This window comes from Oncorhynchus gorbuscha, unplaced genomic scaffold (assembly GCF_021184085.1).
Source record: "Oncorhynchus gorbuscha isolate QuinsamMale2020 ecotype Even-year unplaced genomic scaffold, OgorEven_v1.0 Un_scaffold_556, whole genome shotgun sequence".
In the NCBI taxonomy this organism is placed as follows: domain Eukaryota; kingdom Metazoa; phylum Chordata; class Actinopteri; order Salmoniformes; family Salmonidae; genus Oncorhynchus; species Oncorhynchus gorbuscha.
In genome coordinates, this window is record NW_025745389.1 from 100,136 (window position 1) to 127,829 (window position 27,694).

General features: G+C 44.5%; 1 protein-coding gene across 2 annotated transcripts in view; it reads right to left on the reverse strand.

The window, feature by feature from the left end:
- Positions 1-27,694, reverse strand: part of LOC124018667 (copine-8-like) — a 74,879-nt gene that overhangs the window by 19,224 nt on the left and 27,961 nt on the right. For both annotated transcript variants that reach the window (XR_006835655.1, XM_046334003.1), the window contains exons 3-8: positions 26,963-27,009; positions 26,742-26,845; positions 13,773-13,812; positions 7,417-7,493; positions 1,837-1,900; positions 1,410-1,513 (exon numbers count right to left, since the gene is read on the reverse strand). Coding sequence is in view for 1 of the 2 variants with exons in the window: in XM_046334003.1 (XP_046189959.1) it covers positions 1,410-1,513; positions 1,837-1,900; positions 7,417-7,493; positions 13,773-13,812; positions 26,742-26,845; positions 26,963-27,009 (436 nt within the window). In the remaining variant the exon portion in view is untranslated. The remainder of the gene's footprint in view (positions 1-1,409; positions 1,514-1,836; positions 1,901-7,416; positions 7,494-13,772; positions 13,813-26,741; positions 26,846-26,962; positions 27,010-27,694) is intronic.

Here is a 27,694-nt window from a genome sequence, read left to right on the forward strand (position 1 = left end):
GTTTAACTCAGGCTCACCCTTTATTTCCCTTGCCTTTCATTTGATTAATTTCTCCTCTCATCCTTTCTTTCACGTCCACTCATCCCTTACCACTTATACGGTCTGTGCTAATGCTGATTCGGGGGGGGAGGTTAATTTAAGGAGGATAATTTAAGACAATGTTTGAAGACGTAGGGGTTTCAGATGTTTTCAGGAAGATGGGCAGGGACTCTGCTGTCCAAGATTCAGAGGGAAGCTGGTTCCATTATTGGGGTGCCAGGATAGCGAAGAGCTTGGACTGGGCTGGGGGGGCCAAGAGACCTGAGGTGGCAGAACAGAGTGCTCGGGTTGTAGGGTTTGAGCAAAGCCTGACGGTAGGGAGGGTAAGCTCCTCGTGCTCTATGTAGGCAAGTACCATGGTCTTGTAGTGGATGCGAGCTTCGACTGGAAGCCAGTGGAGGGTGCATAGGAGCAGCGTGACATGGGAGAACATGGGAAGGTTGAACACCAGGCGGGCTGCGGCGTTCTGGATAAGTTGCAGGTGTTTGAGGGCACAAGCGGGAGGCCCAGCCAACAGAGAGATGCAGTAGTCCAGACGGGAGAGGACTCTTGCTGTTCCGTAGGTAAGCCCCATGGTCTTGTTGTTGATACGAGATTCGACTGGAAGCTACAGACCTATTATCCACTGTGTCTGCCAGACCACTCACTCAAAGATCTCTTATGAGCATCTCCTTTAGAGTAGAATCCTCAAAACAGGTTCTAAATACTGTTGACATCTAGTGGAAGCCTTGGGAAGTGAAACATAACTAATATCACCCTGTATCTTCAATGGGGGCTGAGTTGAAAAACTACAAACCTCAGATTTCCCACTTCCTGGTTGGATCTTTTCTCAGGTTTCTACCTGCCATATGAGTTATGTTATACTCACAGACATCATTCAAACAGTTTTAGAAACTTCAGAGTGTTTTCTATCCAATACAAACAATAATATGCATATATTAGCATCTGGGACAGAGTAGGAGGCAGTTCACTTTGGGCACGCTATTCATCCAAAAGTGAATATGCTGCCCCCTATCCCAAAAAGGTTAAAGGTCTTACTCAGATCGGCTACGGCGAGCGTGATCAGACAGTCATCCAGAACAGCTGCTGCTCTCATGCATGTTTCAGTGTTGCTTGCCTTGAAGCGCTCATAGAAGTCATTTAGCTTGTCTGGTTGGCTTGTGTCACTGGGCAGCTTGCGGCTGGGTTTCCTTTTGTAGTCCGTAATAATTTGCAAGCCCTGCCACATCCGACGAGGGTCAGAGCTGGTGTAGTAGGATTCAATCTTAGTGCTGTATTTAGTCTTTGCTTGTTTGAATGCTTTCAACTGAAATGTGTCTTGTAATATGTATGTATGTAATAATAAATCAACACTTGTTGTGATGACTTACGATCCGTCTTCGTTACTGCGGTAGAAGACCAGAAAAGGATCCGATTTCCCAAAGAAGTCTTTCTTGTCCAACTTGTTCCCACAGAATTGCAGCATCACTGACTCCTAGAGAGAACAGGTTACCGATAGATGGAACAGACAGACAATGAAAACCACAGCCTGGGAAAATAGTCATTTTTCTCTGTTTGCTTTTTCCCCCCTTCTAATTATTTTACATTTCATGACCTGTTTTCATTGACCGAGTCCCTTAGTATCTAGTGGATTATTTGTAGGAAAAAAGGCAACAAGTCATTGTTGTGCTCCCATGTAGGGTATGTGGTGTATGTATGACTGAAAAGTCACTGTTGAAAATGCTAAAGCAATTCCATTTTCATGATGACTGTTCATTAAAAAGGGGAAAACTTTTTTACACACAAAAAACAACTCACTCTGCAATTGCTCAGCTCCTCTGCTCTCACTTTGATGGTACCACACTTCTTCCCTGGAATCCCACTGTTAAACCACAAAAGAGAGAGACTAGAATCATCACTTCTGGCAGCGTTTACTGTACATTTGTGCGTTGTTCATGGCTCTCCGTCCATTTTTGTATTTTACGCTAGGACACCTTTAAGACACCTTTATTTATACAGGTAAGTCAATTAAGAACACATTCTTATTTACAATGACGACTTGTCCGTCAATACCTTCCTTGACACAGATGAGGCCTAGCGTTTTGTGCAGAATTGACCAAGTAAAAATAGACACATGAATGCCAGAACCCCAAGGCTTGATTTAGACTGGAGAGAGAGAGAGCAACATTGTTTTTCATTTGGCTAAATAGAGCTATATAATGTTGCTGGAATTATGCAATAACATGCATGGAGGAAAATAGATGGCAAATTGAAGTGAGTCTTTGAAATGCAACCGGGGCTCTCGGAGGCCCAGCGAGAGAAGCACTCACTGAAATGGACTGACTGGGTGAGCAGTGAGCACAAAACCTTGGCACTGGAGGGGAGGTGGGGGGGTGGGAGGGGGTAAAAGAGAGAGAGGGTATAGGAAAGTGAAGACTGGATAAAGAACACAAATGGCATTGAACTAACTCTGCAGTTCCTTCCATTAAATTATCTACATAGTAGATATGGTTCCCTTTCAGTCAGTCAAATCGGTACAACACAGCTATGGGGAGATCATACGCTAACGCCCTCTACTGAAGAACGTTAGAATCATGCCTGAGAAGGCCAATGAACACCGTGCCTCACCGGAAGTCCGGCCTTCCACAGCTGATAAACCCAAGGCACGAATTCATTCCTTCCATTCTTCTGCGCTTCACCTCGAGCTGAGCAGAACAATTTCACGTATTCTTTAAAAATAATGAACATAGGGAACGCGAAATACAAGGGTTTACTTCAACTTACCACTCACACTTAACGGACGTGCTCATCCTTTTGGACATTGCGTTTTAAAAGCTTGGTAACTGGTTTCGTGATTTTCCTGCTGAATCTGTTAGTTAATCTTCTGCGTGTTTAGCCTGGCTAATTGGCCGAGTAAAGTAACCAAAACAACGAAAGCTAACAAGCCGGGCTCGGGTTCAAGACCTTGTCTAAATAGATTAAAAAGATACTCATGTTTTGTCATCTGTCTCGACGCGGTGCATGCTCCATCTGCCCCCCGCTTGGGTCAGCTTGTGTGCGGGACGGTGACAGTAACACTGGCTTGCATGCAACTGTCACTGTTCCCCTAGTCCATGGTGCGCGCAGGTTCCTTTGGAGAACGTGTGGAATTCTTATGGCTTCCTTTCACGGGTGCCCGTACCTCGGCTGGGTATGAGTTACGTGACCCAAGGATGATTTGGGGCTTTGGTCGGATTAAATACCTGGCTCCATGGGCTGAGGCACGCGAAAGCCGCCCTAGCTCAACCCGGTTGCTTTGCGATCTATCACCGGCTAAGGGAGGTGACTTGAAGGGAGAGAACGGCCGGGTCGGTGGGCATGCCAGGCCGCCTGTACCTGCCTCGATCAAACACGTTTACCTCTCGTCCCAAAGATGGTCGACGATCAGGTCTTATGTGGACGGGATCAGGCTAGCTAAACAGAGCTGCATAGCGTGCTACCCATAGCGTAGCTGACTCGTCAAGGCGAGCTAGCTAGTGTACTGCCATTGGTGATTCCCGCCTCCCATTTTGGAATTGATCGTGTAGTTCTCTTGTTTAGCATATGTAAGTTCTGCAGCTGCACCATGTCACTGGCCCCAGTGTAGCCCACAGTGTGCTTACATCTGGGACGGGAGAGAGTCATTAGGCAGCGCACAGATTGCACAATACCTGGGTCCAACAGGCTTTCCTGTCAGGTTAGAACTCTGGGTGGTCTGCCGTGGGCCATTTCATTTGGTGTACGCTAAGGTTGGCATGGGGCGTGATTTCATATCCCTATAGCTGTGTTGTACGGAATTGACCGACTGAAAGGGAATGTATAGTTATGGCTGTAACTAATGTTCCCTGTAGGAGGGAAATGAGGTACATCACCTGTTCGGCCCCGCACCGCCCAGTTCTGGGCTCGATGAACAGCGGGCGTTACTGGATGGAACAAACTTATCTGTGCCTTGGGATTGTCACCTGTGGCTTCCGGTGAGGCACACTGTTCATTGGCCTTGTCAGGATTGGTTCAAATGTTCTTCAGTAGTGCAAAAACTCCCCATAGTTGTGTTGTACCTTGTTTCCCACCTTCAGGGAACAGTTAGTCATAACTGTACGTTCTCACCTATAGTCTAGAATGGGGACAATCTATACTTTTTTGGCTCAACCTCCCATTTTTAAGTGAAAAGAAAATATCTGAACCAGCACAGTAGGGTGGGTATCACAGGACAATGTAAAAAGGGGTATACCGGTCATGTGTAATAGTATAATAAATGCTGCGTGACAAGTTCATGGCAGTCATTATTGTCATCAGGATCAATTATAAAATGATTATCTCAATGCCTGTTTGTGGTGTGCCTCCTAAGAGCATCTGTCTACAGCCAGCATTGTTTACTTCTGTACATATGCTCCTCCTTTGCTCTGCTCTTTATTTGTAAAATCTTCCTCCACTCCACTGAATACAAGTGCCACGCTTCTGACTCGGCCGTCTCTATGTAAATAGAGGTGCCACTTTAAGATACAGAGGACCGGCTGCACGCAGACACACACACACACACTAAGTGTAGCCTGAGATGATTATATAACTCAACAACAGCGGCACATTCTTATATCATGGTCTTGTGTCATTCTTCTGCAGACCCATTCAGCTGCGACAACCCATTGATTCATTCTGTATATACATTTGCCACATGCGCACACGTGCATACACACAGACACACACACACACAGTCACACACTCAGTCAGACACCCGCAGGCAGGCACGCACGCACACACACACACAATCATCTCAGGCAAACACAAACACACACACACACACATTGGAGTGAGGGCCACCCCTTACGGTTCACACATGAAGAACACACCCTGCTCTCAGTGCCTCAGGAAGAAAATAAATGGACGTTCAAATAGCACCCTATTCATTATGTAGTGCACTAGACCCCTACTGGCCCAGGTCAAAAGGAGTGCACTCTAAAGGGAATAGGGTGCCATCTGGGACGCAGTTATTTTTCTCTTTGCACTTAAACCCCCCTGAGGAACCATTAGTGGAGGTGACAGAGGGGCTCCTAACACTAACTAATCTGTTTCAAAATACCAGGCCATATTGTACAGTATTTTACATTATACTGGAATACATCACTGAAGATAAAGCATGTATATTTGTAGAGCAAATATATAGCACAGGCCATAGTAGCCTTTTTTCCAGAGCGGCCATATGCTTTTATTAAAAAATAAATGTACAAATTTGCACTTCCAATTTGTGTAAGACTTCCCAGTTGGAAAATATTCATCACATTTAGTGACAGTGCATATTAGTGACAGTGCATATTAATCAACATCTTTAATGTAAAAGTGCTGTGGTTAGATGCTAATGTTCATTTGTAGTTCCAGTTCAATTTCAACTCTAGTTAATTTGAGGAATCTCCAATAAGACTCCTGGCTCCTTGATAAATCATGCCTCAAAATGACACAGATTAACATAGCGACATGGCTCCCAAATTAACGCATGAGTATTTCTAACTTGATAATAATTCACTTGAGAATGTGTAATCATCTTTGTTATTTTTTAAACATGCTGAAACATTATGCAAGTGAAGCCCCTTCTTATCCCATTATGTACAAAAACAGCAGCTGGCAACAACAACACTGTTGGCATCCCATACAGTGTATAAAATCATTTCTGGATGAGAAAGAAAACTGTCATTATCTAAGTGGATTCTTACGTTCTAGTTTTATTTCAAAAGTATTCAGACCACATTTTGTTACATTACAGCCTTCTTCTAAAATGTATTAAATACATGTTTTTCCTTAGCAATGTACACACAATAGCCCATAATGACAAAGTGAAAACAGGCTTTTTAAAATGTTTGCAAATATATTAAAATAGAAAAACTGAAATGCATAAGTACTTATTTACATAAGTACTCAGAACTTTTTCTATGAGACTCGTATTAAGCTCAGTTGCATCCTGTTTCCATTGATCATCCTTGAGATTTTTCTACAACTTGATTGGAGTCCACCTGTGGTAAATTCTATTGATTGGACATGATTTGGAAATGCACACACCTGTCTATATAAGGTCCCACAGTTGACAGTGCACTCCACCAATCAGGCCTTTATGGTAGATTGCCCAGACGGAAGCCACTCCTCAGTAAAAGGTACATGACAGCCCGCTTGGAGTTTGTCAAAAGGCACCTAAAGACACTCATAGACCATGAGAATCAATATTCTCTGGTCTGATGAAACCAAGATTGAACTCTTTGGCCTGAATGCCAAGCGTCACGTCCGGAGGAAATCTGGCACCATGCCTACGGTGAAACATGGTGGTGGCAGCATCCTGCTGTGGGGATGTTTTTCAGTGGCAGGGACTGGGAGGTTAGTCAGTTTCGAGGCAAAGATGAACGGAGAAAAGTACAGAGAGAGCCAACAGCACAATGACTATAAGCACACAGCCAAGATAAAACAGGAGTGGCTTAGGGAGAAGTCTCTGAATGTCCTTGAGTTGCCCAGCCAGAGCCCAGACTTGAACCCGATCGAACATCTATGGAGAGACCTGAAAATGGCTGTGCAGTAATGCTCCCCATCCAATCTGACAGAGATTAAGAGGATCTGCAGAGAAGAATGGAATAAACTTCCCAAATACAGGTGTGCAAAGCTTGTAGCGTCATACCCAAGAAGACTCAAGGCTGTAATCGCTGCCAGAGGTGCTTCAACAAAGTACTGAGTAAAGGGTCTGAATACTTATGTAAAATTCCAGTCTTAAATTTCTAATACATTTCTAAAAACCTGTTTTTGATTTCTCATTAAAAAAAATCTAATTTAGAATAAGGCTTTAATGTAACAAAATGTGGAAAAAGTAAAGGGGTCTGAATACTTTCCGAATGCATTGTACATCAACTGAGTTTCATTAAATAGGCACGAACTGGGTTCTTTTAATGCTAAACATTCATTTGTGGTAACCTTGCTTAGCCAACAACAAAGAGTTCTCAAAGTGGGGTAGTGTATTAGGAATCATGTTATTAATGATCAATCTATTTCCTTAATTGACTGGAATTGCAACGATATTGGCCCCAATGTTGAATATACTGTACACCAATAGAATACCAACAACGCGAAATTTCAAATGAAATAGAACTCTTTAAACCATGTAAATGATGTGGCCTCTTGGGCCTGGCTTTTTATAATGAGGACAAAATAGGCCAAAAATAGCAACAATAGGGTGTGTGTGTGTGTGTGTGTGTGTGTGTGTGTGTGTGTGTGTGTGTGTGTGTGTGTGTGTGTGTGTGTGTGTGTGTGTGTGTGTGTGTGTGTGTGTGTGTGTGTGTGTGTGTGTGTGTGTGTGTGTGTGTGTGTGTGTGTGTGTGTGTGTGTGACAGAACGGTACAGTACATTACTTACATGAGAGGTTTTTCCACGCAGCTTCCCATGGAGCCCACCACCTCCCCCAGGGTACAGAATGCCTGGCCCAGGAAGTCCTACACACACACACACACACACGAGAAAGAGCGAGTGAGAGAAATGGCCCAAAAGATAGATGAGAAATAAACCAATTTGATATACATTTTTGTGTAAGATTTTCAGAACTTAATGTGCACAAATGCTATGCGAGCAGATCAAGGAGGTTCAAATGGAAAAAAAGTGACCCTGATTCTAGCAATGATTTCCAATCTTCCTCCATCTACCTCCCATACCCCTGGCTTAGCCCCCCACCATGCCACACAGCCCAAGATAATCTCCTAGGATATTTACGTTTCGACTAAATATTTTTTTGTCAAGCTTCTCTATTAAATTCTATGAGCATATGGGATGAAGAATGACATTGATACGTGATAAACAAAGCCTAATCGTGAAGAAGGTAATTTTATAGATGCTTTTGTTCTCACTGACTTACAGGTAACACAGAGTTAACACATATAGCACATACACGTAACGCATTGTTCCCAGGTGAGAATCAAACCCACAACCTGGTCTTCTACAGTAGGCGCCCCATCATGCCTTAACCAACTGAGCCATGGAAGTTGTGAAAGCTATGTAGCTTTTACCATTTGACACAAACAGATGGTCTTGAGTCTTTCTCTCTCTCTCTGCCCAATATAGTGTGGTGGCACCCATAAGTAGAGAGGGTAGTATTGTTTAGTTTTGTATGCATGGTGTTGTTCGCACAGGCCCTTTGGGCTGGAGCAATGAAAGTAAACTCAGTGTGTCGAGACTCAAAAGAGTGAGGCCTTGTACTATGCTACTGGGCCCAGCCTGGCTCTGCGTATAATAAATTCACTTGACAGATGAGCTGTGTTTGGTCCAGCGGGCAGAAAGCTGCTCCCAGGATCTATTCTGCCTGTCGGTGATTATCACTCCTCTTCTTTTGTCCCGCCGTGCAACTTGGGCCCATTGCTCTTCTTCGGAAAGAGAAGAGTGTGGAAAACAGCCATCCCTCCTTCGGTGTATATTTTAGAACACCAGGGGGATTGTGCTGTCACTAATATGAGGGACGGGCTAAAGGTGGTGGTGAGCTTTCCAGTAGAGGCAAAGAGGGACAGGTTTGTACACATCAGAACCGGAGAATAGGCCTAGTCTCAGCGAGGCTGTAGGTGGGCGCATGCTTCCCAACCGAAACAGTTCGGAACAGTTTATGCATATATTATGATGACATTTTGTTCATTTTGGTGTTCAGCTAGGGCTTTGTCAGCTGTGCAGGCAATCAAACATTTTTCTCAAGGCCAGCCAAAGTTTGGAAAGTCTGTGCCCCTTCGTCCTGTGATTAGTCAACTGTAGGGGTGACGCAAGTTTCTTCTTCTTGTAGGTTCAGCCCGTATCTCGGCGTGGATTCAACCTGGCGAACGACAACTTTGAGCATCGGTTGACCGGGTAGGTACAGAAATACCTTCGCAACTACAATTCTAGCCGTGCCTTATATAGAGACCAACATGTACATGCAAATTCATGTAGGGAGATTGAGGAGACACTGGAATCCGAACAAACCGCTTGTTGGAAAAAGTGGGGTAGGTTTCGCAACAAGTTTTTCAAGGCAAAGAAAGGAAACAAGGGCAAGTGGAGATGCCGGTGGAAAGGCTACTTCAGGAATGAGCATGGGAAGACTGAAAGCAACATGCCGTCTTCACCAAAGGATGAGGTATATTGTATTTTCTATTGTAGTTGATGAAAAGAGTAGCCATGTTTTGCTAACAATAGCTAGCGTTCTGGCGCTAGCTACACGGCTGGCTAGTTTCTAGCTAGCCTAGCAGCGTAGTCGTGCAGTGAAAGCAAGCCAACCAACTAAACTAAAGATCTTTACAACTTTTGATCAAAAATAATTTTGTCAGAGAAAGAAAATCATAAGCTTCCCACATTGGTAACACCAAAGTCAAAGTTTGGTAGCAAGGTCCAGCTAGTCAAAAATGGATCGTTTTGGATGGTTTGGATATGTGTACTAAACTTTTTTATTTTAAGGCACAAACACCAGTGAATGGAGACAGCACCTGGTTTCGTTCTCTGCGCCCCCAGCACTGCCTATTACTGGCCCAAGCACTACATCTGCCCTCGGTATTGACTGGTCATCGGCCCCAGCCCATCTCACGCACTGAGCTGCAGTGCAGAATTAGAAACAATCTCCATGCAGGACCTGGGAAGCTCTATCCTGGGCTCACCTCCAAGACCTACTCTACTGGCTTGCTCCTCCCAGTGCCACAGAACAGCAGCAGAAGTAGCATTGGTGTGAGAAGGGAGAAAGGACATGCAGACTCAGCACTTAACACATCACTCGAAAAAGGCATTGCAAATGATTGAAGACTTATCCCAGAGGTAAATACAAATATTTTCAGACTCCTCCTTCCCTCCGATCCCCTTTCCTCTCTTCTGTTGTGATTTTTCCTCCTCGCCTCACCAGGCACACTGCTCTCCAGGCACTCATTTCCCCACCCCTCTTCTCATCCTTTCCACAGGGCCCTGGCACCTATAGCTGATTTCATGGGAGAACTCTCGCCAAAACTCTGGCAGGAATTAGATCACCAGCTGCATGAGTTTGTGTATGACTTCAAGAAGAGGACATGGGAACACAGTGAAATTCACTTGTCCTGTTGTTGTTCTGACATCTCTGGTGCCAGACACCAGACGTTCATCTTATTCCATAGACACTTTTGTTGTTCACACGTCTGTTCATAGCAGACACTGTTACACTGATCAGAAATATTTGTATCTACACAGACTTCAATTTTATTCCATAGACACTTGTTTACTTGTCTGGTTTCGGACACTTTTGTATTATGGTTTACTTTCAGAGCCCATAAGCAAGAATACAGGTTTATTTTTGTGTGCTGAAAAAGCTCTGTTGGGATTTCTTCATCTCAATACAAGGTGTTTCAATGCATTCTATTTTGAACATGCATTGAATCTAAATTACTGCTCGCTGAGACATCATATAATCGGGTTTCATTTTATTAACAAGATTAAAACTCTAAATTTTAGGCCAAAGTACTTTGGTTCACAGTGCACACAAATAACTGGGTCTGTGTGTGAGCAGTTCAAACAAAGGCCTTTTCTGCATGACTGCTTGGCCTTGGGTTGAGTTGTCCTCTCCTAACCACGTCTTCCTGCCATGGCACACGTCCGGGGGTAGGGGGGGAGGGATCCTTCAACTTGTTTAACTTGCAAGAAATGTCGCCCTGGAATTTGGAGACTGCCTTTAGCCTTTTCAGGGCGACCAAGAATCCTAATCCTTGCAGCCATGATACCAAATGCATTCTCTGACTCTGACAAGAGTGGTAGTAGTTCCAGGTACGCCCAAGTTCATTGAAATGGACACCTGTGAATGAGAGGTAACGAGAATATACAGTACCAGTCAAAGGTTTAGACACACCTACTCATTCAAGTGTTTTTCTTAATTTTGTACTATTTTCTACATTGTAGAATAAAAGTGAAATAACACATGGAATCATGTAGTAAAGTAGCCACCCTTTTCCTTGATGACAGCTTTGCACACTCTTGGCATTCTCTCAACCAGCTTCATGGAATGGATTTCAATTCAACAGGTGTGCCTTGTTAAATTCATTTGTGGAAATTATTTTCTTTGTAATGCGTTTGAGCCAATCAGTTGTGTTGTGATGAGTGGTATACAGATTATTTGGTAAAAGACCAAGTCCATATTATAGCAAAAACAGCTCAAATAAGCAAGGAGAAACGACAGTTCACTTTAAGACAAAGGTCAGTCAATGTGGAAAACAAAGAACTTTGAAAGTGTCTTCAAGAGTAGTCGCAAAAAAAACCATCAGGCGTTATGAGGAAACTGGCTCTCATGAGGACCGCCACAGGAAAGGAAGACCCAGAGTTACTTCTGCCGCAGAGGATAAATTCATTAGAGTTAACTGCAACTCAGATTGCAGCCCAAATAAATGCCTCACAGAATTCAACTAACGTGAATCAGGCCTTCGTGGTCGAATTGCTACAAAGAAACCACTACTAAAGGACACCAATAAGAAGAGACTTGCTTGGGCCAAGAAACACAAGCAATTGACATTTTTATGTAACCCTTATTTTACCAGGTAAATTGACTGAAAACATATTATCTTTAACAGCAACAACCCTTGCCAACATAATCCATCCACCTGTCAGGTGTGGCATATCAAGAAGCTGATTAAAAAGCATGATCATTACACAGGTGTACCTTCTGCTGGGGACAATAAAAGGCCACTAAAATGTGCAGTTTTGTCACAACACAATGCCACAGATGTCTCAAGTCTTGGGGGAGCATGCAATTGGCATGCTGACTGCAGGAATGTCCACCAGAGCTGTTGCCAGAGACTTTAATGTTAATTTCTTTACCATAAGCCACCTCCAAAGTCGTTTTTAGTGAATTTGGCAGTATGTCCAACCGGCCTCACAACCGCAGACCACGTGCAACCATGTCAGTCTAGGACCTCCACATCTGGCTTCTTCAGGACCGTCTGAGCCCAGCCACCCGGAGAGCTGATGAACTGAGGTATTTCTGAGTATTTCTGTCTGTAATAATGCCCTTTTGTGGTGAAAAACTAATTCTGCTTGGCTGGGCCTGGATCCCCATTGGGTAGGTCTATGCCCTCCCGGGCCCACCCATGGCTGCGCTCCTGCCCAGTCATGTGAAATCCATAGATTAGGGCTTAATTTATGCATTTAAATTGACTAATTTCCTTCTATGAACTGTAACGCAGTAAAATCTTTTAAATTGTTGCATATTGCATTCATATTTTTGTTCAGTATGTTATTTTCTTATTTCACCTTTATTTAACCAGGTAGGCCAGTTGGGAAAAGTTCTCACCTGGCCAAGATAAAGCAAAGCAGTGCGACAAAACAACACAGAGTTACACATAAACAAACGTAGAGTCAATAACACAATAGAAAAATCTATGTACAGTGTGTGCAAATGTAGAAGAGTAGGGAGGCAAGGCAATAAATAGGCGAAATAATTACAATTTAGCATTAACACTGGAGTGATAGATGTACAGATAATGATGTGCAAGTAGAGATACTGGGGTGCAAAATAGCAAGAGGAAAAGTAACAATATGGGGATGAGGTAGTTGGGTGTGCTATTTACAGATCGGCTGTGGAAAGGTACAGTGATTGCTAAGCTACTCTAACAGCTAATGCTTAATGTTAGAGAGGGAGATCAAAGACTCCAGCTTCAGTGAGTTTTTTTATTTTTTAATTATTTTTTATTTTAACCCCTTTTTCTCCCCAATTCCGTGGTATCCAATTGTCTCATCGCTACAACTCCTGTACGGGCTCGGGGGAGGCCGTCATTGGCCGTCATTGTAATAATTTGTTCTTAAAGGTTGCATTTTGTATTTTATTTTATTTAAGTCAGTTAAGAACAAATTCTTATTTTCAATGATGGCCTTGGAACAGTGGGTTCTGTTCAAGGGCAGAATGACAGATTTGTACCTTGTACCTTGTCAGCTCGGGGGTTTGAACTTGACACCTTCCGGTTACTAGTCCAACGCTCTAACCACTAGGCTACCCTGCCACCCCAATACAAATACACCCGCATACAAAAATGTAAATGACACAATGGCTCAAATACTGGAAATACAGCATTTGATCTGGCTCAATTGGTAAGGTTGGTAAGGTTGGCGCTACCAATGCCACGGTTGTAGGTCTGATTCCCACATAGACCACATACACATAGAAAAAAGGTTCTGAGTCCCTTCGGAGAGAAGTATGCCTTGATCTTATATGATTATTTTGTTGAATCATATACAGTAAACTGTCAAAATAAAATAAACACTTGAGTAAATTAGCGATACAAAAGTATATTGAAACCAGGTTCTTCCACAGAGGCAGGGTTCCTGAGATACCTAACAAACAATCAATGGTCATGTGTAAAAATGCCCAGTTGCCCATTATTTTGGTTCATTTGGCTAGACGAACAGATTTCAGTGACAGTGAACGTGGGGTCTCAAAGGAGCATAGGGGGTTGTGTGTGTACGCGCGCACGTCTCAGTCACCAGATCTCAACTGAACACTTATGGGAGATTCTGGAGCGGCGCCTGAGACAGCGTTTTGCACTACCATCAACAAAACACTAAATGATGGCATTTCTGAGCTGGGGCTGGAGCTGAGGCTGAGGAGCTGGAGTTGAGGCTACACTGCTGGAGACGTTACCTGGCTTCATGTCTGTAATATGGTTTGGGACTGGAAGGATTTCTAGAGAATATCTGTATGTGTCCCATGAGATCATTACTAAACAGTGAGAGTGGTTACGCATGAGATGGAAAAGGCAACTCACATGTTTAGACAGGTTGTCGCTCTTCGAGTCGAGGTCGTACCTGGACAGAAACAGAAAATTACGTATAAATCGCTGTTTGGCGGAAAATCATTGTACTATTTTACAAAAAGGCACGGCAGCCAGCGACAATGCTTATAAACACTCAGACATAGCAAGAATGGAGGTTCTACATAAACTATTTAAAATGTAAAAAAACAAGTGCAACCTGTGTGCTGACGCTTTTCAAAAAGAAAAATGAGGAGAGCATTTCTATTGTAGTGCAGTATATCCCTGTGCGTGTGTTTTCATGAGTGCGTGCACGCTTGTGTGTGAGCGGGTGCATGCGCAGGTGTGTGTGCTTGTGTGTGTGTCTGTGTGCAGGTGTGATGGTATCTGTTTCTCTGTACAGACAGAGTGCCATGTAAGATAAAAAGAGATCCGACACCCAAGCAGCTGAGAGAAGGAGAGAGATGATCCAATACCACGTTGGTGCAAACGTAGTTCCATAAGACTAGGGAACAGTGATACGCAACCGACCCGCCGACGGCAGAATGCACAGGTGTGCGTAATGTTCTATTCGTCTTTGCCTCGGTCACTCACAAATATTCATAAATGATTCATTTAATGAGAAGGAGAAGAAAAAAAACACCGGCATGCATTTGGCTGCACATGCTCTGTCTCACCCACACACAAAAACACACATTCTTTAAACTGCTTTGTTGGTTAGGGGCTCGTAAGCATTTCGCAGTAAAGTCTACACATGTTGTATTCGGCGCATGTGACTAATCAAATTTGATTTGATGTGAGAGAGTTTGTCAGAGAGGATGCCCCCGGGCGGCTGAGCGTGTGTGGCAGGCTGCTTTCCCGGTTGGATAAATGTGTGTGTGTGTCACACACACTTCCTTATGAGGAAGGAATACGAGGAAGGCTTCACACCACTCTCTCACTTTAGTATCTTACCTAGTTATTTTCAGATGACCTAATTGCACTCTTTTGTAGCTTTGTCAACTATGTGCATGTTTTCTATACCTCTTTGCTCCTCTCCCTGTACATTTTACAGACCCTCCCCACCCTGTGGCTGCAACCCTTCTAATTTAGTGTACACTGTGCACACAACCCATGTGGAATTCCTGGTCTCCAGCAGCGTTTTGAACTGCAAATCTGCAATCAACAAGGCCGAGTTCAGTCCTGATGGAGACATGGATTACCCCAGAGAACATTGCTACTCCAGTTGTTCGCTCTTCATCTGAGTACACATTTTCTAGTCGTCGTGGTGGTGGCACAGGGTTACTCATTTCCACTAAGTGTAGATTTTCTCTTTTTCCCCTTGCTCACCTGTCCATCTCCTCATTTGCATTCCATGCGGTCACTGTCACTTGTCCACTGAAGCTTAAAGGATACGTTTGGATTTTGTTTAAGAGGCCCTCTTTGTCTGCTTCCCCAGAGTAAGATGAACTCATGATTACCATTTTATGTCTATGTGTTCAGTCAGAGTTAGATTCGCGAGCCAATGCTAACTAGCGTTAGTGGAATTACTGGAAGTCTATGGGTAAAAATGGTATCCACGAATTCATCTCACTCTGTGGAAGTAGATAAAGGGCCTCATTGCCAAAATCCCAAAGTATCCCCTTAACATTGTTGTCATTTACCATCCACCAGGTGCACTTGGAGAGTTCCTCGGTGTGTTTGACACTTTGATAAAGCTAATTTCCTGACGATGGCTCACAACTTATCGTACTGGGCGACTTCAACCTCCCGACGTCTGCTTTTGATTATTTTTTTTCCCCCTCTTCATCTTTCGATCTCACCATTTCCCAGGCCCCTCTCACTCACAACTCAGGTAATGCGTTTGACCTCATCTTTACTAGATCCTGTCCGCCTACTAATATCACTGCAACCCCCATCCAGGTCTCTGATCACTACATTTTAAATTTTCTCTCCATCTCTCCCCCACACCTACCCAGTCAGCCCCTGCCCAGATGGTAATGCAACATTGGAATCTTTGTTCTTTCTATCCTATCATCTCTCCCTTCTGCTAAATCCTCCTGTCTCCTGACTGGCTCTTCGACCCTATTCTCCTCCCTTTTCACATGCTTTGACTCTCACTGTCCCCTTTTCTCCCGGCCAGCTTGGCCCCCCCAACTCAGTGGCAGACTGACTCACTTCATGCTAACAGAACAGGGCTGCGGGAAGCAGAGAGATAATGGAGGAAAAATGACATTTCCGGAGGAAAATTACATCCTTCCACTCCCTCCTCTCTACCTTCTCTTCCTCTGTATCTGCTGCTAAAGCAGCTTTTCTATCACTCAAAATGTCAAGCCTCTGCCTCCAACTTAGGGAAACTCTTTTCCTCCTTCTCTAATCCTCCCCCACCTCCCTCTCCCTGGACAACTTTGTCAACCACTTTGGAAAGAATGTCAACGACTTCCGCTGCTCCTTCACTCAGCATATTGAGTCCACTGCCCTCACTCACACAGAGGAACCCTACACCTTGACCTCTTTCTCCCCTCTCTCTCCTGATGAAATCATGTGACTAGTGAGGATATACATAGCTGCTCTGCCTCCCGGAGATGGCCTGCCAGCTCCAAGACTTCTCCATCACGGTGAACAACTCCACAGTGTCCGCCTTCCAGAGTACAAATAAACGTGACCATGGACAACACACTCGGCAAACATAAAAGCAGTGACTCACTCCTGCAGGTTCATGCTCTACAACATCCACAGAGTGCAATTTTTCCCCTCACACAGGAAGAGGTGATGGTCCTAATCCAGGGACTTGTAATCTCCCATCTGGACTACTGCATCTCTCTGTTGGCTGGGCGGGCCTCCCACTTGTACCATCAAACACCTGCAACTTATCCAGAATGCTGTAGCTCGCCTGGTGTTCAACCTTCCCTAGTTCTTCCATGTCACGCAGCTTCTATGCACTCTCCACTGGCTTCCAGTCGAAGCTCGCATCTACGACAAGACCATGGTGCTTGCCTACAAAGCAGCAAGAGGAACTGACTCTCTACCTTCAGGCTATGCTCAAACCATACATTCCTACCTTAGCACTTCCGCCTCTGTCTCTTAACTATCCCACACCTACAAGACGTCAGCTGAAAACCCTACCTATTCAAAGAGTATCTTAAATGAGACATCTCATTCAGTCTTATCTCCACGGCAAATACAATTGTTGATCCAAGATGGCGTAGCAGTCGGATGTCTTGTCGTGTCGTGTCCCTTGTATATATTGTTTTATAATTTTTTTAAACATATTTTTCTTCGCATATCTTTTAAAACATTTTGCTAAACCTCAACTTCTAAATACTCTCCTGCAACCCGCCTCACCCAATGTAGCTATTTCTTTCTAAAGTATTTATATCTACTTTGGATCCGGAACCCCTCAACTGAAGCTAGCCAGCTAGCTACCAGCTATCAGTCAGCAAAACATTGCTAGCGGTCTTCAGCTAACCGGTCATCAGCTAACCTTTAGCTCGGAAAGCTCTCGCCAGTTCGAACAACGCGACTCTAACCAGAGCATAACGGACCTATTATTTTTATCCCCGGATTCCCACCGGATTCCCACCGCAAACGGAACATTTTCAGCTGGATTCTTCACAACTAGCTATCTAGCTAACTGCAACCCCGGATGATTACTCATGGCTAGCGTTTCCACCCACTTAGCTTGATGCTAGCCAGGCCAGAGCTACCACCGAAGCATACTCCTGGGCTACAATATCCGGACCCAGGACCGGTCTATCGATGTCACCGCATGAAGAGGAATAAACAGATTCGCCCCATCGCGACGTCCACCAAAGGCTAACTTTCTAGCCCTTGCTATCTCCTTGCTTGCTAATTCGGCCTGCTAACTGCTAGCTTGTTTAGCCCCGGTCCGCTAACTGCTACCTTGTTTAGCCCTGGCCTACTAACTGTTACCTTGTTAGCACAGGCCTGCTAACCGTCAGAATCGCCGCATCCCAAACAGTCACTGGACCCATATTTACTCTCTATCTCTTTTCGATTTTTAATTTGTTTATACCTTCCGGTAACCTGCCTCACCCAATGTGATACGGAATCGCTATTATTTTTAAAACACACTCAAGAACCTCCAGAACCTAACCAGCTAACTAGCTACAAGCTATTTAGTCATTGTTAGCCACTGCTAGCGGCTTTTACCTTTTGCACAGCCAGACAGTTTTTTAAAACCTGGATAACACTCGCCAGTCCTGCTTCCTGCCCCATCCACCGCTGCCCCCCTGGACACTGATCACTTGGCTACATAGCTGATGCATGCTGGACTGTCCATTTAATCACGGTACTCCATTCTGCTTGTTTATGTTTTATCTGTCGGCACCAGCCGCACTCAGGCTCTGTGTGTAGTTAATCCGACCCTCCCTGCCTAGTCAATGCCATTTTACCTTCTGTTGTTGTGCTAGCTGATTAGCTGTTGTTGTCTTACCTACTGTTTTAGCTACTGTTAGCTACTCTCCCAATTCAACACCTGTGATTACTGTATGCCTCGCTGTATGTCTCTCTCAAATGTCAATATGCCCTGTATACTGTTGTTCAGGTTAGTTATCATTGTTTTAGTTTACAATGGAGCCCCTAGTTCCACTCTCCATACCCCTGATACCTCCTTTGTCCCACCTCCCACACATGCGGTGACCTCACCCATTACAACCAGCATGTCCAGAGATACAACCTCTCTCATCATCACCCAGTGCCTGGGCTTACCTCCGCTGTACCTGCACCCCACCATACCCCTGTCTGTGCATTATGCCCTGAATATATTCTACCATGCCCAGAAATCTGCTCCTTTTATTCTCTGTCCCCAACGCTCTAGGCGACCAGTTTTGATAGCCTTTAGCCGCATCCTCATACTACTCCTCCTCTGTTCCGCGAGTGATGTGGAGGTAAATCCAGGCCCTGCATGTCCCCAGGCACCCTCATTTGATGACTTCTGTGATGGAAAAAGCCTTGGTTTCATGCATGTCAACATCAGAAGCCTCCTCCCTAAGTTTGTTTTACTCACTGCTTTAGCACACTCTGCTAACCCTGATGTCCTTGCCGTGTCTGAATCCTGGCTCAAGAAGGCCACCAAAAATTCTGAGATTTCCATACCCAACTATAACATCTTCCGTCAAGATAAAACTGGCATAGGGGGAGCGAGTTGCAGTCTACTGCAGAGATAGCCTGAAAAGTAATGTCATACTTTCCAGGTCCATACCCAAACAGTTCGAACTACTCATTTGGAAAATTACTCTCTCCAGAAATAAGTCTCTCACTGTTGCCGCCTGCTACCGACCCCCCTCAGCACCCAGCTGTGCCCTGGACACCATTTGTGAATTGATCGACCCCATCTAGCTTCAGAGTTTGTTCTGTTAGGTGACCTAAACTGGGATATGCTTAACACCCCGGCAGTCCTACAATCTAAGCTAGATGCCCTCAATCTCACACAAATCATCAAGGAACCCACCAGGTACAACCCTAAATCTGTAAACAAGGGCACCCTCATAGACGTCATCCTGACCAACTGGCCCTCCAAATACACCTCCGCTGTCTTCAACCAGGATCTCAGTGATCACTGCCTCATTGCCTGTATCCGCTACGGAGCCGCAGTCAAACGACCACCCCTCATCACTGTCAAATGCTCCCTAAAACACTTCTGTGAGCAGGCCTTTCTAATCGACCTGGCCCGGGTATCCTGGAAGGACATTGACCTCATCCCGTCAGTTGAGGATGCCTGGTCATTCTTTAAAAGTAACTTCCTCACCATTTTAGATAAGCATGCTCCATTAAAAAAATGCAGAACTAAGAACAGATATAGCCCTTGGTTCACTCCAGACCTGACTACCCTCGACCAGCACAAAAACATCCTGTGGCGGACTGCAATAGCATCAAATAGTCCCCGCGATATGCAACTGTTCAGGGATGTCAGGAACCAATACACGCAGTCAGTCCGGAAAGCTAAGGTCAGCTTCTTCAGGCAGAAGTTTGCATCCTGTAGCTCCAACTCCAAAAAGTTCTGGGACACTGTGAAGTCCATGGAGAACAAGAGCACCTCCTCCCAGCAGCCCACTGCACTGAGAAAAGGTAACACGGTCACCACCGATAAATCCATGATTATCGAAAACTTCAACAAGCATTTCTCAACGGCTGGCCATGCCTTCCGCCTGGCTACTCCGACCTCGGCCAACAGCTCCCCCCCCCCCCCCGCGGCTACTCGCCCAAGCCTCTCCAGGTTCTCCTTTACCCAAATCAGATGTTTTTTTTTACCCAGATAGCAGATGTTCTGAAAGAGCTGCAAAACAACCTGGACCCGTACAAATCAGCTGGGCTTGACAATCTGGACCCTCTATTTCTGAAACTATCCGCCGCCATTGTCGCAACCCCTATTACCAGCCTGTTCAACCTCTCTTTCATATCGTCTGAGATCCCCAAGGATTGGAAAGCTGCCACAGTCATCCCCCTCTTCAAAGGGGGGGACACCCTGGACCCAAACTGTTACAGACCTATATCCATCCTGCCCTGCCTATCTAAGGTCTTCGAAAGCCAAGTCAAAAAACAGGTCACTGACCAGACTCAGTAGCCTCGGTTTTTCGGATGACTGCCTTGCCTGGTTCACCAATTACTTTGCAGACAGAGTTCAGTGTGTCAAATCGGAGGGCATGCTGTCCGGTCCTCTGGCAGTCTCTATGGGGGTGCCACAGGGTTCAATCCTCGGGCCGACTCTTTTTTTCTGTATATATCAATGATGTTGCTCTTGCTGCGGGCGATTCCCTGATCCACCTCTACGCAGACGACACCATTCTATATACTTCCGGCTCGTCCGTGGACACTGTGCTATCTAACCTTCAAACGAGCTTCAATGCCATACAACACTCCTTCCGTGGCCTCCAACTGCTCTTAAAAGCTAGTAAAACCAAATGCATGCTTTTCAACCGTTCGCTGCCTGCACCCGCACGCCTGACCAGCATCACCACCCTGGATGGTACCAACCTTGAATATGTGGACATCTATAAGTACCTAGGTGTCTGGCTAGACTGTAAACTCTCCTTCCAGACTCATATCAAACATCTCCAATCGAAAATGAAATCAAGAGTCGGCTTTCTATTCCGCAACAAAGCCTCCTTCACTCACGCCGCCAAACTTACCCTAGTAAAACTGACCATCCTACCGATCCTCGACTTCGGCGATGTCATCTACAAAATTGCTTCCAACACTCTACTCAACAAACTGGATGCAGTTTATCACAGTGCCATCCGTTTTGTCACTAAAGCACCTTATACCACCCACCACTGCGACTTGTATGCTCTAGTCGGCTGGCCCTCGCTACATATTCGTCGGCAGACCCACTGGCTCTAGGTCAACTACAAGTCCATGCTAGGTAAAGCTCCGCCTTATCTCAGTTCACTGGTCACGATGGCAACATCCATCCGTAGCACGCGCTCCAGCAGGTGTATCTCACTGATCATCCCTAAAGCCAACACCTCATTTGGCCGCCTTTCGTTCCAGTTCTCTGCTGCCTGTGACTGGAACAAATTGCAAAAATCGCTGAAGTTGGAGACTTTTATCTCCCTCACCAACTTCAAACTCCTGCTATCTGAGCAGCTAACCGATCGCTGCAGCTGTACATAGTCTATCAGTAAATAGCCCACCCATTTTTACCTACCTCACCCCATACTGTTTTTATTTATTTACTTTTCTGCTCTTTTGAACACCAATATATCTACCTGTACATGACCATCTGATCATTTATCACTCCAGTGTTAATCTGCAAAATTGTAATTATTCGCCTACCTCATGCCTTTTGCACACAATGTATATAGACTCCCCTTTTATTTCCTACTGTGTTATTGACTTGTTAATTGTTTACTCCATGTGTAACTCTTGTGTTGTCTGTTCACACTGCTATGCTTTATCTTGGCCAGGTCGCAGTTGCAAATGAGAACTTGTTTTCAACTAGCCTACCTGGTTAAATAAAGGTGAAATCAAAAAAATAAAATAATAATTCTATGATACAGTTGAAGTCGGAAGTTAACATACACATAGGTTGGAGTCATTGAAAGTAGTTTTTCAACCATTCCACAACATTTCTTGTTAACAAACTATAGTTTTGGCAAGTCGGTTAGGACATCTACTTTGTGCATGACACAAGTAATCATTCCAACAATTGTTTACAGACAGATTATTTCACTCATAATTCACTGTATCACAATTCCAGTGGGTCAGAAGTTAAAATACACTAAGTTGACTGTGCCTTTAAACAGCTTGGAAAATTCCAGAAAATTATGTCATGGTTTTAGAAGCTTCTGATAGACTAATTGACTACATTTGGAGGTGTACCTGTGGATGTATTTCAAGGCTTACCTTCAAACTCAGTGCCTCTTTGCTTGACATCATGGGAAAATCAAAAGAAATTAGCCAAGAACTCAGAAAAAAATTGCAGACCTCCACAAATTGTGTTCATCCTTGGGAGCAATTTCCAAATGCCTGAAGGTACCACGTTCATCTGTACAAACAATAGCACACAAGTATAAACACGATGGGACCACGCAGCCATCATACCACTCAGAAAGGAGATGCATTCTGTCTCCTAGAGATGAATGCACTTTGGTGCGAAAAGTGTGAATCAACCCCAGAACAACAGCAAAGGACCTTGTGGGAAGCAGGGACAAAAGTATATATATCCACTGTAAAAACGAGTCCTATATTGACATAACCTGAAAGGCCGCTCAGCAAGGAAGAAGCCACTGTGCCAAAACCACCATAAAAAAGCCAGACTACGGTTTGAACTGCACATCGGAACAAAGATTGTACTTTTTTGAGAAATGTCCTCTGGTTTGATGAAACAAAAATAGAACTGTTTGGCCATAATGACCATCATTATGTTTGGAGGAAAAAGGGGGAAGCTTGTAAGCCGAAGAACACCATCCCAACCGTGAAGCACGGGGGTGGCAGCATCATGTTGTGGGGTGCTTTGCTGAAGGAGGGACTGGTGCACTTCACAAAATAGATTGGTATCATGAGGCAGGAAAATTATGTGGATATATTGAAGCAACATGTCAAGACATCAGTTAAGTTAAGTTAAAGCTTGTTCGCAAATGGGTCTTCCAAATGGACAATGACCCCAAGTATACTTCAATAGTTGTGGCAAAATGGCTTAAGGACAACAAAGTCAAGGTATTGGAGTGGCCATCACAAAGCCCTGACCTCAATCCCATAGAAAATGTGTGGGCTGAACTGAAAAAGCATGTGCGAGCAAGGAGGCCTACAAACCTATTTCAGTTACACCAGCTCTGTCAGGAGGAATGGGCAAAAATTCACCCAACTTATTGTGGGAAGGTTGTGGAAGGCTACCCGAAATGTTTGACCCAAGTTAAACAATTTAAAGGCAATGCTACGAAATACTAATTGAGTGTATGTAAACTTCTGACCCACTGGGGATGTGATGAAATAAATCATTCTCTCCACTATTATTCTGACATTTCACATTCTTAAAATAAAGTGGTGATCCTAACTAACCTAACACAGGGAATTTATACGAGGATTAAATGTCAGGAATTGTGAAAAACTGAGTTTAAATGTATTTGGCTAAAGTGTATGTAAACTTCGGACTTCAACTGTATGTGGTTGTCTTACCTAGCTATATTAATATGAATGCACTAACTGTAATACTCTCTGGATAAGAGCGCCTGCTAAATGACTCAAATGTAAAATGTCAGTGTGGCAGAGCCTCGGCCGCCGGCTCTTTGCTAAGAGCTGTTGAAAGGCCATCAGTGTAGATGATAATACAGCCGGATGCTCACCCACTCACAACAGAGCTAAGCTACAAACACACGCTACAAACACAATCTTCTTTTCCTTATCACTCGATCTGTAACCCAAACACACGCATACCCTCACGCTCTCTCTGTCTCTCAAACCTACTCACACTCTCACCGACCAAATACCCAGGCAGGCATTCACACACACGCAGGCAGAAAATGAACACGTACCTCTGTTTACCGCATAGCTCTTAAACAAACAGCATCATATTCACATCTCACAACTGTTATTTTTATCCGTTCTTTCTAAAATCTTATTTTGCCCCATGGACGTATTATGTTCCAAAACATCCCATAAAGGGGAATTTATACCGAAATATAGAACAAAAAAGTGACCGTAATTGCTGGATTATAAGCCGCTACTTTATTTCCACGCTTTGAACCTCGCGGGTTTATACAATGACGCGGCTAATTTATGGATTTTTCCCGCTTTCACAAGATTCATGCCGCCAAAAAACTGAGCACCGTCACATAATGTGACGTCAAATCGAGCGCGCTCAAACTTCCCATCATTCTGATTACGGTAGTCATTTTGTCACCCTCATCATGGCAAAGACACGGAGAAATGCATATGATGCAGCTTTCAAGTTGAAGGCGATCGATCTGGCTGTTGGAAAAGGAAAGAGAGCTGCTGCACGGGAGCTTGGCCTTAATGAGTCGATGATAAGACGTTGGAAACAGCAGCGTGAGGAACTGACTCAGTGCAAAAAGACAACAAAGGCTTTCAGAGGGAAGAAAAGCAGATGGCCCAAGTATTTGCAGCCACTCGACATCAGCGTAAATAGTGCATTTAAGGTGGCGCTCCTTGTTCAGTGGGAGCCTTGGATGACAAGTGGGGAGAAATCCTTCACTTAAACGGGCTGCATGCGAAGAGCAACTTATGGTCAAGTCTGCCAGTGGGTCCTGACAGCGTGGAGCATTGTAAAAAAATCCACTATCATCAACGAAAGGCTGGACTGCTGCGTGTTGAAGGGGCAGCATGAGCTCAGCGGGGTATTTGCCTCCGGATGAAAGTGACGAGAGCGACAATGAAAACGATCCAACATCGGATGAAGCAATTCTGAGGCTATTCATCTCCGACACCGAAGGAGATGACTTCAGTGGTTTCAGTGCACAGGAGGAGGAAGATAGTGACCAAGTTCATTTGTTTCAATGTACCGGTAGACACCTGCGGCTTATAGACATGTGCGGCGTATTTATGTACAAAATACATATTTTTTAATAATTCAGTGGGTGCGGTTTATATTCAGGTGCGCTTAATAGTCCAGCAATTACGGTACATGAAAACCTGTTTCACGACTTCATGACTAGCCCGAGGTGGAGGAACAGGCCCCGACCCTTCTGAGGAGCAGGACTCTAACCTGGAAGCTTATAAGAAATTCCGCTAGGCCCTCCGACGAACCATCAAACAGGCAAAGTGTCAATACAGGACTAAGATCGAGTCGTACTACACCGGTTCTGACACTCGTCCGATGTTGTAGGAACTGCAAACCATTACAGACTACAAAGGGAAGCACAGCTGAGAGCTGGCCAGTGGCACGAGCCTATTGGATGAGCTTAACTACTTCTATGCTCGTTTCGAGGCAAATAACACTGAAACACGCATGAGAGCACCAGCTGTACCGGAAGACTGTGTGATTACACTCTCCTCAGCCAATGTGAGTAAGACCTTTAGACAGGTCAACATTCACAAGGCCGCAGGGCCAGATGGATTACCAGGACGTATACTGCGAGCATGCGCTGACCAACTAGCAAGTGCTTTCACTGACATATTCAACCTCTCCCTGTCCGGGTCTGTAATACCAACATGTTTCAAGCAGACCACCATAGTTCATGTGCCCAAGAACACTAAGGTAACCTGCCTAAATGATTACCGACCCGTAGCACTCATGTCTGCAGCCATGACGTGCTCTGAAAGGCTGGTCATGGCTCACATCAACACCATCATCCCAGAAACCCTAGACGCACTCCAATTTGCATACCGCCACAACAGATCCACAGATGTTGCAGTCTCTATTGCACTCCACACTGCCCTTTCCCACCTGGACAAAAGGAACACCTATGTGAGAATGCTATTCATTGACTACAGCTCAGCGTTCAACACCATAGTGCACACAAAGCTCATCAATAAGCTAAGGACCCTGGGACTAAACACCCCCTCTACAACTGGATCCTGGACTTCCTGACAGACCGTCCCCAGGTGGTAAGGGTAGGCAGCAACACACCCTCCGCACTAATCTTAACATGGTCCAAGCACAACAAGACAGTTGTGAAGCGGGCATGACAAAACCTATTCCCCTTCAGGAGACTGAAAAGATTTGGCATAGGTCCTCACATCCTCAAAAGGTTTTACAGCCGCACCATCGATAGCATCCTGACAGGTTGCTACACTGCCTGGTATGGCAACTGCTCGGCCTCCGACCGCAAGGCACTACAGAGGGTAGTGCGAACGGCCAAGTAAATCACTGGGGCCAAGCTTCCTGCCATCCAGGACCTCAATACCAGGCGGTGTCAGAGGAAGGCCCTAAAATTGTCTCCAGCCACCCTATTCATAGACTGTTCTATCTGCTACCACACGGCAAGCAGTACTGGCATGCCAAGTTTTGGTTCAAGAGGCTTCTATACTGCTTCTACCCCCAAGCCATAAGACTCCTAAACATCTAGTCAAATGGCTACCCAGACTATTCACATTGCCCCCTCCCCTCCTCTCCACACCACTGTCACTCTCTGTTGATGCTTTGCCTGTTTGATAGTCACTTTAATTAACTCCACCTACATGTACATACTACCTCAACTAACCGGTGCCCCCGCACATTACCTCTGTACCGGCTCCCCCCTGTATATATTGTTATTTTTTACTGCTCCTCTTTAATTACTTGTTACTTTTATCTCTTATTCTTAACCATATTTTTTGAAACTGCACTGTTGGTTAGGGGCTCGTAAGTAAGCATTTCACTGTAAGGTCTACACCTGTTGTATTCGGTGTATGTGACTAATAAAATGTAATTTGCTTTTTATTTAAAAGGTGAACATTGACATCTCCCTTCTCACACTTGATACATATTTTATTCTTAACTCAACTTGAACTTATAGACTCACACAGAGCACCACTCTCTCTCACCCAAACATGCTCAAACAAAAACACACACACACACAAATGTTAAGAACGGTCTTAACTCACAGGTCAAATCGTAGATTCTGTCTCTCTTCAAAGAAATAGTCCAGGGTGAATTTCCGGACAAAGTCTGGATTCAGGGTGTTGTTTATCATCTCTGTCCGACTAAACTATGAAGAAAGAGGGAGGGAGGAACAGACACTGGTTTGTATTGATTTCAAATGAATTAGGCAATACTCTGACTTCCAAGGGATCCTTGGACCTTCTCCCCCCTCACCTCAACTCACCTCTCTCCATTCCCTGTTGGCGATTCCTTGTGTATACAGCACACAAACTGTTAAGAGGAAAGGAAAACAGAAAGGAAAGTAAATCAACAGTTAAAATCCAGAGGAAACAAGGCATGAGAAAAACCCAGAAGATACAAATGTTCTCTCCTAGGCTTAGACATATTCCCGGATTAAATGTCAGTGTAACTCTGCCTTTCGGGCAACAAGGAAGATATTTCTCAGAGAAATTTTTAAAAAGGCAGAGTTGAGAATGCAAGAATGCTAAGGCAGTGTTTCCCAAAGGGGTGCACGTTTTTAGTTTTTGCTCTCGCACTAACAAAGTAACACACTTATAATCAAGCTTTTGATTCAAATTAGTTAGTGTTAGTGTCAGGGCAAAAAATCAAATGTGACTTATCCTCCTGGATTTGGTCTTACGTAGCAAAATTAGAAATGTTTTTTATTTATTTTTTACATTGGATAGAACCAGAGACACACAGCCACAACATGGTACATCATACACTGCATTTTTGAGGAACAATGGGAAAGTAATTCTGCTTTTATAGTTGATAAACATGTAAACTCACTTTTGAGAGAATGGCCTTTGAATGTTTTGGTATCTAGTGAAGAGCTCTTCTTTGTCTACAACCATTCAGCATCGTTCACACCCTCTTAAGCTTTCGCCGCACCCATCTCGTTTTGCTCTCGGAGTGTTCACTTGACACTCTGGCAGATTATTTATTTACCTCTGCA